The sequence below is a fragment of the Patagioenas fasciata genome, chromosome 14 (assembly GCF_037038585.1).
Source record: "Patagioenas fasciata isolate bPatFas1 chromosome 14, bPatFas1.hap1, whole genome shotgun sequence".
In the NCBI taxonomy this organism is placed as follows: Eukaryota; Metazoa; Chordata; class Aves; order Columbiformes; family Columbidae; genus Patagioenas; species Patagioenas fasciata.
The window spans coordinates 1,083,822-1,100,960 of NC_092533.1; the positions used below are offsets into that span (position 1 = coordinate 1,083,822).

At 55.5% G+C, this 17,139-nt stretch overlaps 1 protein-coding gene across 4 annotated transcripts in view; it reads right to left on the reverse strand.

The window, feature by feature from the left end:
* The window catches only part of ARHGAP26 (Rho GTPase activating protein 26), a 129,407-nt gene that overhangs the window by 51,854 nt on the left and 60,414 nt on the right, over positions 1-17,139 (reverse strand). For all 4 annotated transcript variants that reach the window (XM_071814593.1, XM_065848935.2, XM_071814592.1 and 1 more), the window contains 5 exons: positions 16,085-16,150; positions 15,465-15,539; positions 9,568-9,655; positions 8,440-8,498; positions 7,493-7,598 (listed from right to left, as the gene is read on the reverse strand). In XM_071814593.1, the coding sequence (XP_071670694.1) occupies positions 7,493-7,598; positions 8,440-8,498; positions 9,568-9,655; positions 15,465-15,539; positions 16,085-16,150 (394 nt within the window). The remainder of the gene's footprint in view (positions 1-7,492; positions 7,599-8,439; positions 8,499-9,567; positions 9,656-15,464; positions 15,540-16,084; positions 16,151-17,139) is intronic.

Sequence of the window (17,139 nt, forward strand, 5' to 3'; positions counted from 1 at the left end):
CACGGAGGAGACGCCAGCTATTTATTGGAAATCTTTTGCTCACCCTAGATTCAATCTGTTTCTGTACATAGTTTCAGTTTCACCGTGATAAACAATTAAAATGAATCCAGATAATTACGCGCTATCAACAACTTCTATCCAACCACGTAAAGTTCACACATGAGCCCACGAGAATTCACACGTGGGTAACACAAAAGGTCTGGTGCTTCTCATGGGGGTCCCGGCCGCCCACGGGGGCTCGGCAGAGATGTTCAACCACCAAAACGCCACGGAAAACCCAGCGTGTGCCACGGTCCCTGCTGCTAGATGATCCGTCACCCAGCATCCGTGATGTAAGCTCTTCAACACACCTGTTAGCACATCTAGAGAAATGACTCTTACACGGGATGAGGACACGGGAGTTGGGAAGAACCTGACAAGGGAGATGCTGCAGGCTCTGAAATGCGTTCCTCTCCGGCTAGAAACTGGGTGGTTTTCAGAAAATATAAGGACCTTTTGGAGAAGGATGGAAGAAAAAGCTTCCAGAAAATGCAAACTGCTCATCTATCAACCATCACGGCTAAGGAGGTGAAAAGTTCATTTGCAGAAGCAGAACAAAACCTTGTGCTAATTTGCACATTACGAGAAGCCCAGCCCCAACAGCACAGCAAACACCTACAGCTTTTTCAATGTCTTTTTTTTTTTTTAATTCTGCAGAATCTCATATTAAAAACAAAACCAGAAGAGTGAGAGGGAGCCGGAGCTGGCGGGGGGAGGACACGCAGCGGCCTCACGCTGCGCACGGTGGGGCTGGTGATCCGGGGGCTGTGACCCCAGGAGCCGCACACCCCATCAACACCGCATCCCCAGGGAGCTGCACACCCCATCAACACTGTGTCCCCAGGGAGCCGCACACCCCATTAACACTGTGTCCCCAGGGAGCTGCACACCCCGTCAACACCGCGTCCCCAGGGAGCCGCACACCCCATCAACACCGCGTCCCCAGGGAGCCGCACACCCCATCAACACCGTGTCCCCGCCATGCTCCCTGCTCTGGAGCATCACCAGCCCCTCAAACTCAGCACACCCCAGGTTGTGCCCCTGCCCCACGGGGCTTTGGCACCTCTGGAGCACGACTGCTCCATAAGGACCCACTGCATCGCACCCGAGCTGCTGCGCCAGCACGGGCTTGGGGTGACGAAGGATCCCCCTCACTGCAAACCATGAGCACAGAAAACACCAGGAAATCAAACAAATGCATTCCCAGCGTCATCATTACTGCTGCTAATTGCAAACGCAGCTTGGGACCGCGCTGGCTGTGCTGCTGCTGTAACGCGCTCCCAACTCGAGACGGAGGAAGGAGCTGAGCTACTGGTACATTGTCAATAATCCAGTGGGTTATTTGGTGGTAGCAGAAGAAAAATGGATGCGGGCCCTTTGCAAACAGATCAAGAGCCTCCAAAAGACCACCTGCAACAGCTGGGGAGGTCTGAGCACCCACCGACCGCACTCCAGTTGCTGCCTTCGCAGGATCTGAACCCGCAGGGGATCCCTGCAGGGAGCGGGAGGAGGCACAGGGCAGGCTCCCTCCTCCCTGCAAAGCTCCCTGGTTGAGAACACACGCCCCTAACAAGCTATGTCAAAGGTAAAATCATCTTCAGGAGCCTAATGCAGTAACTAAGAAAACAAGGCAGACCTTACGGCAAACACATGCAGATTTCATTAACGCCGGGGTGCGGGGAGCCCAGCCGGAGGCTCTGCCAGGGGACTGTGAACCTCTGCAGCCTTTGTCTTGCCACAGAGCCACAGGTGGTTCCAGTTAAACGCTCTAATTAAATTAGCCAGGCAAGATGGGCACACGAAGGTTTCACACTAATCTGCAGAGCAATCTCCCATGCACTGCCAAGAACAGCCCGGAGTTTGCACAGAGCCCGGCTGGACGGAGGAGGGAGACTCGGAGGACGTTGGTTCCAGTTGGGAACTGGATGATTTTAAATGGTTGCTTAGAATTGTATTTTCAAAACCAAGGATGCTGTTGTTTTGGTTTTAGCTTGGTCAGCCTGAACTTTGCTTCTCCCCTGCTCTGGATGCGGGTTCACCCCTTTCCCCTGCCCGTCCGGGGTACGTGCAGGCAGCGCACATACCCAGCCATGCAGCTCCACGCACACCAGCACGCGATGGACCCGCGGGCACCGGCGCTCACCAGCTCCAAACTCGATGCTCCAAACCAAGACACAAAGCACAGAAACAAAACAGCAGGAGGAAAAGGGAAAAAAGGAAAGAGGGGGAAAAAAATGCATGGCAGGAGCCAGACCTGGGACAGACGAACCCCGGGTGGGATTCTGCAGCTCCCGCAAGGCACAAGGTGCCCACGAGGAGTCACCTCCTGCGTGACGAGTCTGCTGCTGCCACCGGAGCACCCGGGTCCTCTGGGTCACTCGAACTGCTGGGGATTCACCCAGAGGGATCAGAAAGAGGCGCCAGGCAAAACCCCATCATTTCCCAGGCACGGCGAGCGGGCGGCAGCGCGGGAGGAACGCGGCCCGGCCGGGGAGGTCAGGGGAGCTCGCTCACTATTTGCTTTTGGCAGCCAAATCAGGCGAGGAGCACAAGGGAAGTGCATCTCAGACCTCAGCGGCTAGTGGAAATTTCCAGAACGTCCTGGACAAGAATGACTTACTGGAAGTAATACATAAATCAAGCAAATGAATAGTTACCAGACAGCAGCATAAACAGCTGCCACGGGGATGAAATCAGACCTGCTGTGCCAAGAGGCGTCAGCCTCCTCACCGCTGCACCTTCGGGGGAAACAGGGAAAACAACCCCAGGAAACGCACATTTCTGGGGAAGCGGCCGCCCCTGGTCCTGCGCAGGTGCCTCGCTGGGTTTCCTGAAGAAGCTGCCGAGCACCACGGACGGCAGGGCCAGCGCCGAGGATGGCAGAGCCAGCACTGCAGATGGCAGGGCCAGCACCGCGCCGCTGCTGGGGACCCTGGCAGGCAGCACGAGCTGGGGCTGCTCACATGAAGTAAAACAAGCACCGGGTTGTATTTTTAGGCAGAAGACCTGGAGGGTTTTTTGATTCTTCGCCTTTGCCGACACCCCCTGGTGCTGCAGAGCGCCCTCCCCAGCGCCTCGCTGCGTGTGCACCCCTGCCCGCTCCCACCGACCGGTGAAACACGGGGGGGTTTGCTGCAGCCGCCCTGCAGACCCCATGGAAACCATCCGTGCCGATAAGTGGAAAACAATTTGTGCTAGAGATAGCAATCACTATCATGTTGGTTAAAACACGTAAACTAGAAAACACCACCACAGCAAAACCAAAGCGAACTAGTCACTGCTGGCCAGGCCGCAGCTGTGAACGATTAAAGATAATTAATTCTGCTAAATAAACCTACACGCTTTTCTTCTGCAGCCTCCTTAATGGTTTTGACCTTTTGCCAGGAGAGGAGTGGACGCACAGGCAGGGGCAGCCCTGCTCTGCACCGGGCAGGGGGATGCAGCAAGAGATGCAGCGAGAGATGCAGCGAGAGATGCAGCGAGAGATGCAGCGAGCAGCAGCAGTGATGCAGGGAGAGATGCAGGGAGCGATGCAAAGTGACACAGGATGCAATGCAGAGCCGTGGGAGGGCTCGGGAGCCCCACACAGCACCATGTGTATCAGAGAACCTGGATCTCGCTGCTGCAAGAACAAAGCAAGGCTCAGATGTCAAATTACGTCCATGCAAAAAAATAATTCCCGAATGCCTGAAAGATAACCAGAGCAAAATCCTCCTGCTCTACACCTATAAATTATTTACTACTTAATGAGAAAGCACATTCAAAGACAAGAAAAGACAGGGAGGATGTTGCAGCCCCACTAACAAAAACGGCAATTTTCCGCAAGCAGCTCCGCTGCAGCAGCACCGCGGGCGCAGCGCCGGCAGCACCGCGCACCTCTGCTCCGCTCTGAACCGCATTAACTCGTTTGGCAGGGAAAAAAAGAGATGGGTTTAATCAGAGCTGGCACATTCTATTGATAACAAAGCATTGGAAAGTACGGCATAGGCATTCCTGGAGATAGGTGCTGGGCCAGGAGGAGATACCTGCAGCAAAACAACCAGAAGCGCGCAAGCAGCACGTTGCTAGGTGACGTGCTGCGGGACAGCACCGGCAAGGATCGCTTTCCTCCCTTCCCGGCTAGACACAGCGGGGAAAAACCCCCAGAATAAAGAGAAAGCAAGCCCTGGAGACAGCGTGAGGAGCCCCGAGCCGTGCGGAGCTCCAGCCCCACGGGCGCAGGGAAGGGTGGGCACTGGCTGCTGAAAAGTGATGGTGGAGCATCCCAGGGGTGCGGGAGCCCGCGGGGCGAGGGCCGGTGGCACACGGCAGGCGCGCCACGTCTCCTGGCGTCAGTTCTGCGGGGAGCTTTGGAGAAAGTGTCTGAATTTCAAAGCGGGGGGTGAGAAGCCCTGTCCTGAGCCACCCCTGCAAACACCGAAAGCTCCGAGGGTCCAGCTAAGTGACAGTCACTCCGGTAACTGAGCAGCCACAAGAAACAGGAGACCCGTGCTGGGTTTGCCTTGCGCTTCTTCGAAAGACATGGGATGTCCTGCCCTGAGACGGAAGAAACCAGGCGATTTTGAAGACCATGCAGAGCCTCCCTAAGCTGAGCCGCGGCGCCCTCAGCCGCGCCTGTTGGAGCGGCCGGTGCAGGCACGGCGCTACGGGACGGCCCGGACTGGGGTGCTCAGGCTTTCCTGCAGAGATCCGCCGGGAAAAACACCAGAACAAAGAGATCTCCTCTTTCCAGAACAGTAAATCACGACTGGGTTTATCACAGGACTCCTGACAACGTGAACATGTCCCAGGAAGGGAAATTAAAGGTTTCACCTACTCATGGGTCAAAGAATAATATCATAATAGCGAGTTTCACTGGAACTGGGGTCTGCAGAGGAGGAAATTCGCAGCATTACGCTCCCGATGAAGGGAGCGGACGGGGATTGCTCACACTCGGTGTTTCACAGCGGATAATTGCCTGGACGCCTGAACACGAGATAGGAGGCAGCGCAAACAGGCTCAGAGATGCAGCAAGGGGCAGAAATCAAATTCAATGTCTATTTATACGCTCTCCTCCCTCCGCCCTGCCCCTGCCTGTCCCTGGGGTCTGTTCTCCCCCAGCCCCTGTCCCCCCACGCAGGGACATGCCCAGGAGCCCCTCTGGCCCCACGGCAGATTGTGGGGAGCCCCCAGCCCCACGGACACCCATGGCACCTCCACCGGCTGCACTGCCCAGCCCCTCCCAGGCACTTATCCCCGTTGATATTTGTGTTAATTGCCATTTTTTAACGTATCAGCGGTGTCAGCATGGCTTTATTGCTGTCATTAACCTCAGCCCCACACCAGGAGCCCTGAGCCCCTTTTCAGTAAGCAAGAACAAACACAAACCAAAAGAACCAGAGATACAAGACAACGTGGGACAGACTCTCATTCTCTCTTTTCTGCTTTGAGCATAACAAACTTCCACAGTAAAACTGTGAGAAAAAGTATTTAGCTCATCTGATAAAAATGCAAATCTTGGTTATTTATATATAACTTAAAAAACAGGCAGATGAGGCTGCGAGGAGCGCAGCGCCAGGAAGGGCCCTTTGGTGTGGGGACGGGTGCCCAGGTCCCGGCTCCCCCCGCAGCGCTGGGGCAGCACCCACACCCAGCGCAGAGCAGCCCCCGCACAGCCCACCCCGGCCCTTCTGCACCTCCTCCCTCCCTGCAAACATCTGCTGCAGATGCAAAGCTCTGCTGCACCACAAGGTCTTTAACCTGGCTTTGTGGACATAGAACCATAGAACAGTTTGGTTGGAAGGGACCGGCACGGGCTCCCCTGGCCGAGCTGCGGCGCTGGCTGGAGTGGCAGAGCTGCCGGGGCTGCAGGACCCACCGGGGATGCTGGGAGCCCAGGATCCATGGGGGATGCTGGGAGCCCAGGACCCGCCGGGGACGCCGGGAGCCCAGGACCTGCCAGGGATGCTGGGAGCCCAGGACCCACTGGGGACGCCGGGAGCCCAGGACCCACTGGGGACGCCGGGAACCCAGGACCCACTGGGGACGCCAGGAGCCCAGGACCCACTGGGGACGCCGGGAACCCAGGACCCACTGGGGACGCCGGGAGCCCAGGACCCACTGGGGACGCCAGGAGCCCAGGACCCACTGGGGACGCCGGGAGCCCAGGACCCAGCGGGGACACCGGGAGCCCAGGACCTCGCGGCCGGGCTCCCCCAGCAGCGCGGGGCCGGCGGCTCAGCAGGGCAGGCGCTCACTCCTCAGCTTCCTGCCTTTCTCCGAGGTAATTTTTTCCCTATTAAATAACCACTATGAGCTGTTTCTCTTCCCAATATAGCACACATCACTATGCTCATTGTTTGTGTTTTGTTTTACTTCCTTCCCTACTAAAGCAGCATGAAACCCATTGTATTATCCGCCTCCCCTCTCCACGTCTCTCACTCAAACACCACCGGCTTTTCCTATAAATGAAAAGCACTTAAGCAGTTATGAGATTCTTTGCACATATTTGGCCGATAGGAGTACCTGGAACTGCCTGGCCCTTGGCTTGAGCCTGTAAACACAGGAGGTTTTGAATCCGAGATCTAAACCAGCTCTCTGGTTTTTTAACAGCCTTGTCAGGGAGTCCATGGAACAGATACAGACCCTTGCCATAAGAAAGCATCTGGAGTCATTTTTAAGCCTATTTCAAGTATCACTTGTTATTTTCTCTCTTGAACAGATAACTTCAAGTCCTCCCAGCCCTTCTTGCAAACGCTTCTGCCGATGAACTCATTCCCCGGGTTTCCAGCTGTCTGACCCCTCCTGCTCGCGCAGCACCGGTGTGAACAGCCAGGGCAGGTGCGACCCCGCAGCCCCGCGCCCGCCACAACACCCACGATGCTTTCATTTCTCAAACACTAATCAAAGGTTTCCATGGTAACCTGCAGGAGCAGGAGGAAGATGGGAAATTACAGGTCAGCTCTATCACTGAAAGCAAAAAAATTCTATTCCTTTGCCCTTGGAAAGTTTCAAGGTGACCAAGTAGTACTGATTAATCAGGTTGCATAAAGGCAGAAAATATGCCTGAGAGTCGTCTTCCATTGTAGCCAAGAAATAGCTTTTAGGCCTTTAATACTAGGCTTGATCTGAAACCCAGCTTGGAGCTTAACCTCTGCTCTGCCTTCCGGGCAGGCAAACCCCATTACCACGCCATTAAAAGCTGGGCCATGTTCCCAGCAGCGACTGGGACCCTCCTGCTGCCTTGGGGCTCGGGCGGGGGACATGGGGGACATGGGGGACAGCGGGGACGGTCCCCCCGTCCCTCCTGCCCCGCTCCGCCTGCCAGCCCTCGTCTCACTCACACCCAGGTTTCCAGTTATTTGCCAGCCAGATATGACTCAACACCGCGCACACACGGGGAAACTTCTCTACCACTATTAACTTTCAGAGGAAGTGGAAAAAGGAGAGAAAAACATATCAGTCACAAACGTACTTTGCCAAGTGGTTCATGAGCAAGTGCAGCATCTGCCTGTTTTTCTCCGGGAGCCGATGAACGAGGCTGTGGATCTCTGACACCCTCGACTCCTGATTCTCCAGTTCTGCGGTGGAAAGAAGAGATTATTTATTTCTGCATCAGGGGCGTGCTATAGGAAGAGACACGCAGGTTGAACACTAACACCAACAGACACCCCAGGGACCCAAGGCTCCCGCTCCCTGCCCCAAGCTACCCCAGCACACTGCGCAGGCCCCCGCAGCCCTTCTGCTGCCACCAGCTCCAACCAGCTGTTTCCAAAAGGAAGAATCCAAGGGGCTGAAGCAGTGAGCTGAGAGCAGACACCAGCCGTGACAGCGCTCCTCTGACTTCAGCAAGGGGAAGCATCAGCCCGTTCCCACCCAAACTGTCCCCAAGCACCGGCAGGATGTGCTCAGCATCTGCTCCTCGACAGGCTGGTCAGGTCCCCAGGTGACATGACCCAACAGCCCAATCAGGAGCCACTCAAGAAGCCACCACCAATGTGGCCACTGACCACAGGACCCCCTGGTCCAGCCGCGGGTGCCCGGGCCGGACGGCTGCCCCCACAGAGCCAACCTGCCAGGGCAGCCAAGGGAACACAGCACAGACAGCTGAGCCACAGCTGCTCACACCAGACACCACAGGCGGTGTTTGAACAGCGGCCTCCTCGCCTGGGCAGGGGACGTCAAAATCCGAGAGAGCGGGGCCAGCAGCAGCGCCGGCCCCAGCCCCGAGCTCCCCCTGCGCTCCCTTCTCACCCGCGAGTCCCAGAGCACAACGCGCCCCGCGTCTCCCGCTCTCGTTCTGCTTTCTGGGACTTCAGAAAGAAGGGGGTTGGCGGGCAGCAGCGGGGCAGAGGTTGCGCTCGGTCACTTCCAAACCACACTCCCCGTTGAGAGCGGTGCCGTAAACACCAACAAACTCACTTGCTGCTTTGATGAAGCTCCTTTGAAACTGGTACATCATGAGCGGCCCCGGGAGCATTCTGGAAGATGAAAAGGTAACACAACAGACATCTCAGTAACACAATCCACAGGAATAAAGCCTTGCTCTTACCATAACTTCAGCTCCATTTTTAAATGTACAGAATTGAGCAATAGCAACTCTAAGTAATTCCCCGCATGAGAAGGAACAGGATCTATTGAAGTACCTTCGATTTATTCTTTCTCCCTTTTCTGCCCCACACTAAACTCATTTTCAATTTCAGAATTCCCTCAGTAACACGGAGTTTCGGTACTTTAGTGAGCTCACCATTTCCGAGGAAGTTTAAAAATAAATTTAAAAGAGAAACAAGCCTACTCATAAAACTTTAACAACCACCGTTCCCATTAAACTCCCAGTTCCCTCCTCCCACTTCCACATCCCTTCCATGGGATATCTTGGAGCTGCTGACGTTCTGCAAACAGTTCAAAGTCTGGAGCAAAGGGTGCCAACCATGCAAAGTTATGTCGTGTTTTGTGATTTTCTAGGCTGAGATCCACCAAGCTCATTATACTTATCACCCTAATTGGATTTAGCTTCTCTCCCTCTCTCTCAAATAAAACCCAACGCGCAGAACAGTAACAGCGAGCAAGAAGCTGCAGTGGCAACAGGTAGGAGCATGTTGTGGATAACGAGACGCTGAGTGCTGCCAACAAAGCACCCGCTGGGAAGATAACCCACGGTGATAACGGCATTAACTTGCAGCCAGAAATTATCAGTACGATAAAGCTCGGCACCCGGTTCTGAAAAGGCACCGCAGCCACAGCCCTTGGAGGAGCCCAGCTCACCTCTGCCCGTGGCGAAAAGCTTAGGGAAGAGCTTAAATCACAGCAGGGTACCCAAGAATGAGCTTTTAAAACCATTTTGTATGATCAGCATCTTTCAGAGAGCTGACTGTATTCCCTGAGCCCCACTCAAACGCGCTGGGGGATCAAGGGAGAAGCCAGAATAAACTCTTGAAGAGCAGTTTCTTCTTTGTTTATTGAAGGAGCTGCGATACCAGGCGGTAACGCCCCAGACCATCCCCGAATGCACCCCAAAGCCCCACAACAGATGGGGCTTTTCTCCCTTACCTCAGGTAGGTTTTCAGTGCACTAGTAATGGTCTTTATCTCCCACTCTGCACAGATCTCTGTCTCTGTTTCTGTGGCTGTTTTGGGATCTAAGGAAAAAGACAGAAAAGAAAGAAGTGAAGGCAAGCGAAGATCAGAGCAGCTCGTGCCAGCTCACCAGTCCAGCTGTGTGGGAAGACGGTCACACCTCATTCTATTTGCTGTTCCCCAGCCCGGTGCCACAAGCCGATCCCAACCGACACTTGTGCAGGGAAGGAGCTCATTACACGACATGGGCCACACTCACTTGCACCCGACAAGAAAAACATCCATCACGAGCAACGAGACGGGCAGTCTGCGTGACATCAAAGCGTGACGTTACACAGGGCGCAGGAGACGGTGGTGTTCAGCGAGGGTGGGGACAGACAGGGCACAGCCACCACATGGACCCAGAAGAACAGAGACCCCCAGGACCCAGCAGAGTGAGCAGGAGCGACGGCAGCAGCGGTGGCTCGGCCTGTGGAGCAGGACAGCTGGGGTGGCAGAGGCAGGAGCCCTGCCCGGCTGTGCGGGGGGACAGGAGGTGGCTTGTTCTGTCACCCAAGGTGTGGAAGAAGCCCAGGAGATGGCCCATCCTGCTGTGGGGGGTGCAGTGCCTGGCAGGGGGACCCTCGCTCAGCTCACCGCGCTGTGAACGTGCCATCGAGCACCGTCCTCCAGCCTGACGCTGGGATGGGAAAGCTCCCATTACCTCGTGTGTCGGAGCATCCTGAAGCCACAGGATGCTCTCCCAGAGCCGGGCAGCGAGACGGCTCCTGGAACACGGGCCAAACTGCCACCCCAGGGCAGCGAGGTCCCACCAGCGCGGCCACGCACGGGCTCAGCCAGCCCTTCCCAACCATGGGCATCAGCAGCCGCCCAGCAGAGCAGCTGGCCAGGACCAGCTCAGCACCTCTGCACAGCACCGCATTCCCAGCCCGGCACCGCGCAGCCGTGATGCCAGCGTGCCCGGGGAAACGCAGCCGCCCGCGCTCTGGGTGCTCGTGCCGCAGGGGTTCGGCACCCGGCACCGCCAGCCCGTACCCCGCACCCCAGCTCTGCCCGGGGGGTCACGGCACCGAACCGCGGAGCTGCTCTGCAACCCTCTGGTTTCCAGCTCTGCGCAATGGGAGCGTCTGGAGCCACAGGGCCTCCAAAGCACCCCTGGGAGCCTCCAAAGCGCCTCTGTTTTTGTTGTTGAATACTGCGGCATAGTTTTCTCCATCTCCTCTGGGGCCTTCCCTTCCTTTCTGCATTTTTTCCCCTCCTATCTTTCCTTTTAAAAACTCCTTTAAAGAAATGAAGAAAACGGCACAGCTGTTCTGGATGATGTAAACAGGAGGCTGTGGACGAGCAGCCCGTTCCTTCCCAAGGCGGATCCGAACCATCCGCCGGCAGACCGGGCTCTGCTGCTCCCTGCAAAGCACCAACGCCAGCCTGGGAGCCGGGCTTGTTTGCACAAAGCTCCGTACTGAGATCAATAAGGTGCTATTTTAGCGATTTCTGCGAAAACACCTTAACGCTTTGGCAATAAAACGATCTCAGGAAGCAGCGACCCGTCCCATCCCAGGCACCCCCACCCCTGGGACCCCGCTGCCACGGGGGCTCCTTGGTGACCGCTGCAGACACCAACGCACGTGACATCTATTTGCTGTCTGTAATCTTTGCTGACATTTCAACCAGTCGGCTCAAAAGCCGCCACCGGATCGGCACTAAGTGGCCCGGCCGTGGATACCTCACGCACAGCACCGAGGCACCGACACCACGATTAACGCCGGCGGCTGCTTGGGGCAGGCGCGAGAAGAACCGTGTGGGCAGAACCGCGTGGGTGGTGGCTGGAGGAGGGAGAAGACGGGCACAAATGTGCCCCGTTTGCAGACGTAAGCGCCTTGTTCCTCTCCTGTTTGGATGCTGTTTCATTAACGCTCTTTGCTAACTCTGCCTGGCGTCTCAGCCGCTCCACAGCACAGAGCTAAGGGGCTTTGGTGGCACCGAGCAGGACCTGGAAGTGCAACACAGATGCTGCTCCCAGCGAAGTCCCCGGGAAGGTTCAGCGGGGACCCCGGGACGCGGCTGCGGGTCCGGTCAGCGCTGCGGCAGAGCCGAGCGGCCCCGCGGAGCCGGAGCCGGCGCAGAGCACCCGCTGCTGCCGCGGCCAAGCCTGACGCCAGATCCAGCTGCCAACGCCATCTGGTCCCACCGACTCAGCTCGGCGGGTGTTTGTCTTCTCACAGACACGTATAATGCGCTGGTGAATTTTAAAGCAATAGGTAAGCGGAGGGTAATTTTAAAACTAATTAAAATAATGCACTGAGTAACAGCGAGGCTTTCCCCAAGGGCAAAGGGCTTAATTAAAAAAGAAGAGAAACATTAAGAGCAGCACTTGAAAAAGTAAACGCTTAAGACATTTTCACACAACGACCACTCTCAGTAATCACAGAAATGAGCACCATCCTTCCTCAGCAATGCCAAGGCAACTTCCGATTGCACTGCCTTTTTAAGGAGGCAGTTTTAATAGATGAAAGATAAGCCTGGCATAGTGAACCTCCCCCACAAATATAAATAAAAACCCCAACTTTCTAAACCCAAAACTTTTTAATGGCAAGGCCGTCACTGAAGTTGAACAAACAGCTCAAGACTGGGTGCCTCTTCAAAAGCTCGTCCAGATTCACGAAGCACTAGGCAAAGTTCTACAGTCGGTCTCATGACTGATCATCAGCTCCCCTTGACCTTCGCTTTTCCGAGTCTGCAGAAAGGGAAGGCTGGGAAAGGCAGTTTGCTCTGCCACGGGTGAGCTGGTCCCACGAGCCGGGGGTCACCAGCACTGTCCCCGCTCCAGCCCGGCTTAGGCAAAGACAGGCTGTCCTGCCCAACCTAAGTCCCGCACCGGCCCCGGCCCGGCGGCTGCTCCGCGCTCGGCCAACGCAGAGCCGACCTCCCGGTGGTGCCAAAGGGCTCCCGGCAGTGTCATCGACACCGGTCACCCCTCGGGGAAACTCGATCTTTTTGCCATTTAAACTGTATGTGAGTCAGTAGCGCTGCCCACATTCATTTCTAAATATAAGGGCAGCCTGAAGTTGTAAGTGCAGTTTGGCTCCTGTGTTCACGAGGGCTGGATCCAAACACCAGTGCTGGAGCAGAGCGGGGCTGCTGCCGCAGGACGGCAGAGCCCGGAACAGGGGTTCTGGCAATGGTCGCGTTTCCCTTTGACACTGACTGCACAGACAGCCTGGACACTGGGATCCAACACGATTTAATCACCTGTGAGTTGGAGAAAGATACCAAGTCCTGGGTTTGCAAAGCGTCCCAGTGATCGATGGCACAGGACATCCCCAAAGGGTCCCGCTCCCAGCACCCACCGGCTGCCCACGCGGCCCCCGGCACACACTCGCCTCTACCGGGGCTTCCAGCACCGACAACTAACAAAGGCATTGCCAGGATAAAGGAAAACCACCAACAATATATCACTGCATTATGAGACACGAGGTCGACAGCTGAGTGGCTTCGGTCGCGGAGGAGATAACGGATCCTGGATGGTGTCCAAAGCTCTGAGTCCCTCCCAGCTCAGGAGAACTCTCGAACCCAGCAAGTTCGCCATCTGTCACAGCCCCGGCACCTCGACCTGGACTGACACGGCCCGAGGCCGCCCTCGTGACAAGAAAACAGGGTCCGCTGCTCTGCCAGCCCGCGAGGTGATGCCCACTGGCATAAACAGCACCGGCACAGGACCTGGCACCTCGGACGTGCTGCACCACGGGGCACCTGGTTCCCAGCCTATTTTTATCGGTGGGCAGCAATGCTCCTTAACCAATGCCCTAACACAACAGTGCCAAATGCGTGTGCCATGACACAGCCCTGGTTTATCTGCGGGACGCGGGTGGCTAGCAGGACATGCTCACATGTCCCAGAACCTGTGCCAAACTTCTGCTAATAAAAGAGAAAGAGTCAGCCACCAGCTCTTGTGACTGCAGCGAACTTTCCAAATGCCAGCCCAGCGCTGGTGCAGAGAGGTCCCCTTGCGTCAGCCTCTGATTTACAGCCCTACCCTTCTGTTTCCTAATTATTCCTGGATTATCAATTTTGCATAGGTTAACACTGACAGCTCTAACAGCCACCATGGGCTTTGCTCAGTGAACATCCTAACGCTGGGAAAAGCACAGGGAGTTGGAAGAGGAGAAGGAAAGATGTTGAAAGTGAAACACAACAGATTAAAACTTTCTGCAAGGAGAAATACACAGAGAAAGCAGCGCTGGCATCTTGTGAAGGCAAGGAGAAGGAGGTCACATCACAAAGGAATGATAAGAAGGGAATGGGAAGAGGAAGAAGACCACAAATGTCACTCATTTCCCCACAGGAGCAGCAAACACATTCACAAGGGTGCTAACAAATTATTAAGCATTTGTTTCCTCATTATCACACCTATTTTGTATGTGGTCTTGCCAAGTCTAAGAAGGATGAGCTGGGACTGGCAGAGCGCAGCTGCTGCCGCTCCAGCCCAAGGGTGTGTGTTCTCAACACGGTTCTTCCAACGTCTGTCTCACGCGTGCCTGGACAGACAGATTCCCACAGGGCTGCAGCTGGGGGGTGGAAATTCCACCTGCTAGTTGAGGGGGTGAAATGGTTGGGTCACACACAGCCAACCTCAGCACCAGCCTGGGCACAAAGGGCACGGGGAGCAGGGGAGGTTCTGCTGGAGGGACCCTGGGAAGGCAGGGAAAAGACCAAAAAGGGGAACAGCCCGCATGTCTTTTGAGCTCCAGCATGGGCTAGAGCTGGCACAGAAGCTGGGCTGGAAGTCAGGCTACGGATGCTCCAACACAGACCAACAAGCGTGACCCAACATAGGGCTATGGGTGATGGAAACCCAACGCCACCACCAAGGAACCGCTCCAGAAGTCAACCATAGCAGTCCCAGACCTGCCCCAGGAACACAACGGAGCTGCTGCTGCTGCACGTGGCAGTCGTGGCCCATGGGTACGCCAGCTCAGAGCACAGCGGCACTCGCAGCAAACACCGCAGCTTCTCTCTTGCTGTCGTATCACAGTATCATAGTATGTTTGGGATTGGAAGGGACCTCAAAAGATCATCCAGTCCAATCCCCCTGCTGGAGCAGGAACACCTAGGAGAGGTTGCACAGGAATGTGTCCAGGCGGGCTTTGAATGTCTCCAGGGAAGGAGACTCCACAACCTCCCTGGGCAGCCTGTTCCAGTGCTCTGTTACCCTCACTGAGAAGAAGTTCTTTCTCAAATTTAAGCGGAACCTCTTGTATCATCTCGGGGTGGGCAGAGGTTTCTGAGAGCTGCTGGGCAGCGGTGGGACAGCCGCACCCCGGGGCCACGACATCAGCACCCAGCTCTGCCGTGGGGTGACCCAACGGCTCCTTTCCTCCCGACCCCCATGGACCCAATGGCTCGGGCAGGAGGGAAACGCATGCTTGAAAGGTCTGGCCAAGGCCGTGTTAAAACAGGCACAAGAAGGTCCCAGGGGAAGGTAAGACGAGCCACAGGCAGCATGCAACACACGAGAGAAAATCGTTTCAAATATTCCTGGAACAACGCGGCAGGTATGAGATTAAAAACAAAACCTTTCAGTGATTTCTTTGAAGATTTTAGCTTGCATTTGGGAAGGCTGCCAAAATTTGTAGCGCATGTGAGCAGGACACCAGTGACTGCACCAGAAGCCCTTTTGAAGCAACGTCCTACATGAGTCCTACCTTAGCAACCTGCCCGTGGTGACCGCCACCTCCCGGCCTCTACCAGCACGTGGCCCTACGAGCACATTCACCACGATTAGAGACCCGGCAGGAGCCTCTGCTCTCGGCTGGCAAGACTTCAAAGCAGCGCAATCTACTCGCCTTCAACAAACGAGGAGATACTCACCCATTAATATACTCAACAGCTTTTGAACTCTGGAGTTTACTCCAACGATTCGGTAGAGCCCTTGCTCATTGATCCCTAGGAAAAATAAAGAGCTTATTAGCAGAATGGCAAAAGAGCTACTAACATTTCTTTCACTTCTTTGGCTCCTCTAATAGTGAAAATAATTAAACCCTCTCACCAACTTCATATAAAATTATAGAAGAGGGTAAAATTTGATTTTGATGTCATCCAGATGCTAACAAGATAGCCTGTCTGTATATAAATAAGCTACGCAAGAGATTCAGGGCAAGGACTGAACACAGATGTGTTTGTTGTCCCGCACGAGAGGAAATGCTTTGCAGTGGCACCGCACGAGGGGATGCTCCGACAGCCCCAGCTCCGGACCTTCCCCCTCTGCATGCCCATTATATCCTAACTCTGCCCCTGGGGTCTGCTGAACCCTGCTGACCCCGGGCCCAGGGCACACACGCATCCCAGCAAAGGCCAGAGTTTATCTGACGTGGGTCTTCGAGGGTTAATGAATCATTTTTGTTCATGAAAAGAGCAGGTAGGCTACTGCTCTGCTACCAACAGCTGCGAGGCCGTCCCCCAAAACACGACCATCTGGTGAGCTGCTCTACCTCTTGTTTCGACAGCGTGTATGCATTTCTTGATAATGCTGAAGCCGATATTATCCAACTGGGCAGCTGAAAGGGAAGAGGAGAGAGAAGTGACGAACGTGGAGCGGAGGGACGGCTTCCCGCTGAGCACAGCGCTCATCCCACCGCCGCCGCTCACGGCAACGCCGCGCGAACCAGGGGGGAGGACAGGGGAGGAGATGAATTAGGTGATCGCAGCGGAAAGGCACGGGCACGGTAGCTCGTACCAGGTGTACCCGGGCGAGCACAGAACACTAATCCGTCATTTCAGCCCCCGCACCCCTCTGAAGAGGCGCCTCCCACGCCTGCCAGCCGCAGAGCCCCGCGCCGTGCCAGAGATTTACGTCGGTGGTTGGTCAAAGCATTCATTTAGGATGAAGGTCAGGTAACCCAAAGAGACCTTTGCCTTTGACAACAGGTTGCTTGGAAGAAAGGGGAATCATATATGACTCAACAAATCCTTGAAAATGTTGCACAAGGCAGCTTGCTTGATGAGTCCCAGGTAATTCCTACAAATCCTTCCAGCTCCCCGCCCGGCTGACCAAGCTGTCAATGTGCTGGAGAGACGCCTTCAACTCGAGACCATCTCCACAACCCGTACCGGGGCTGCCATGTACCTGGGGTACGGGACTGACCCCCAGGCTTTGCCCTGATGGGAAAAGGAGAACTGGAGAAGAAACGAGTGGAAGAGAGAAGCAGCAAATAACTGTGAGCAGCAACTGCGAAAGCAAATAAGAAATCAAAAGAAAGGTGAAAGCGTGGAGGTAAAAACAGAACACAAAGAGGACAGAGCTGACGGCCTGTGGTGGTAGAACAGCAATAGGGACTGGGAGATGGGAATGAATTTTAGGTCAAATCTCTGTCTGAAGCGTCTCCTGTGCCCAGCAGGAGGGGACCTGTCCCTGGGGCACCAGCCCACACCAACCCCAGGCCCCCCGGTGCCTGCGCCCTACTGCAGGCAGACACTCTGCCCCCGGCTACACACCCCTGTCTCACAAACACCGTACATACATCTCATTTGCCCCCGCTCTATGCAG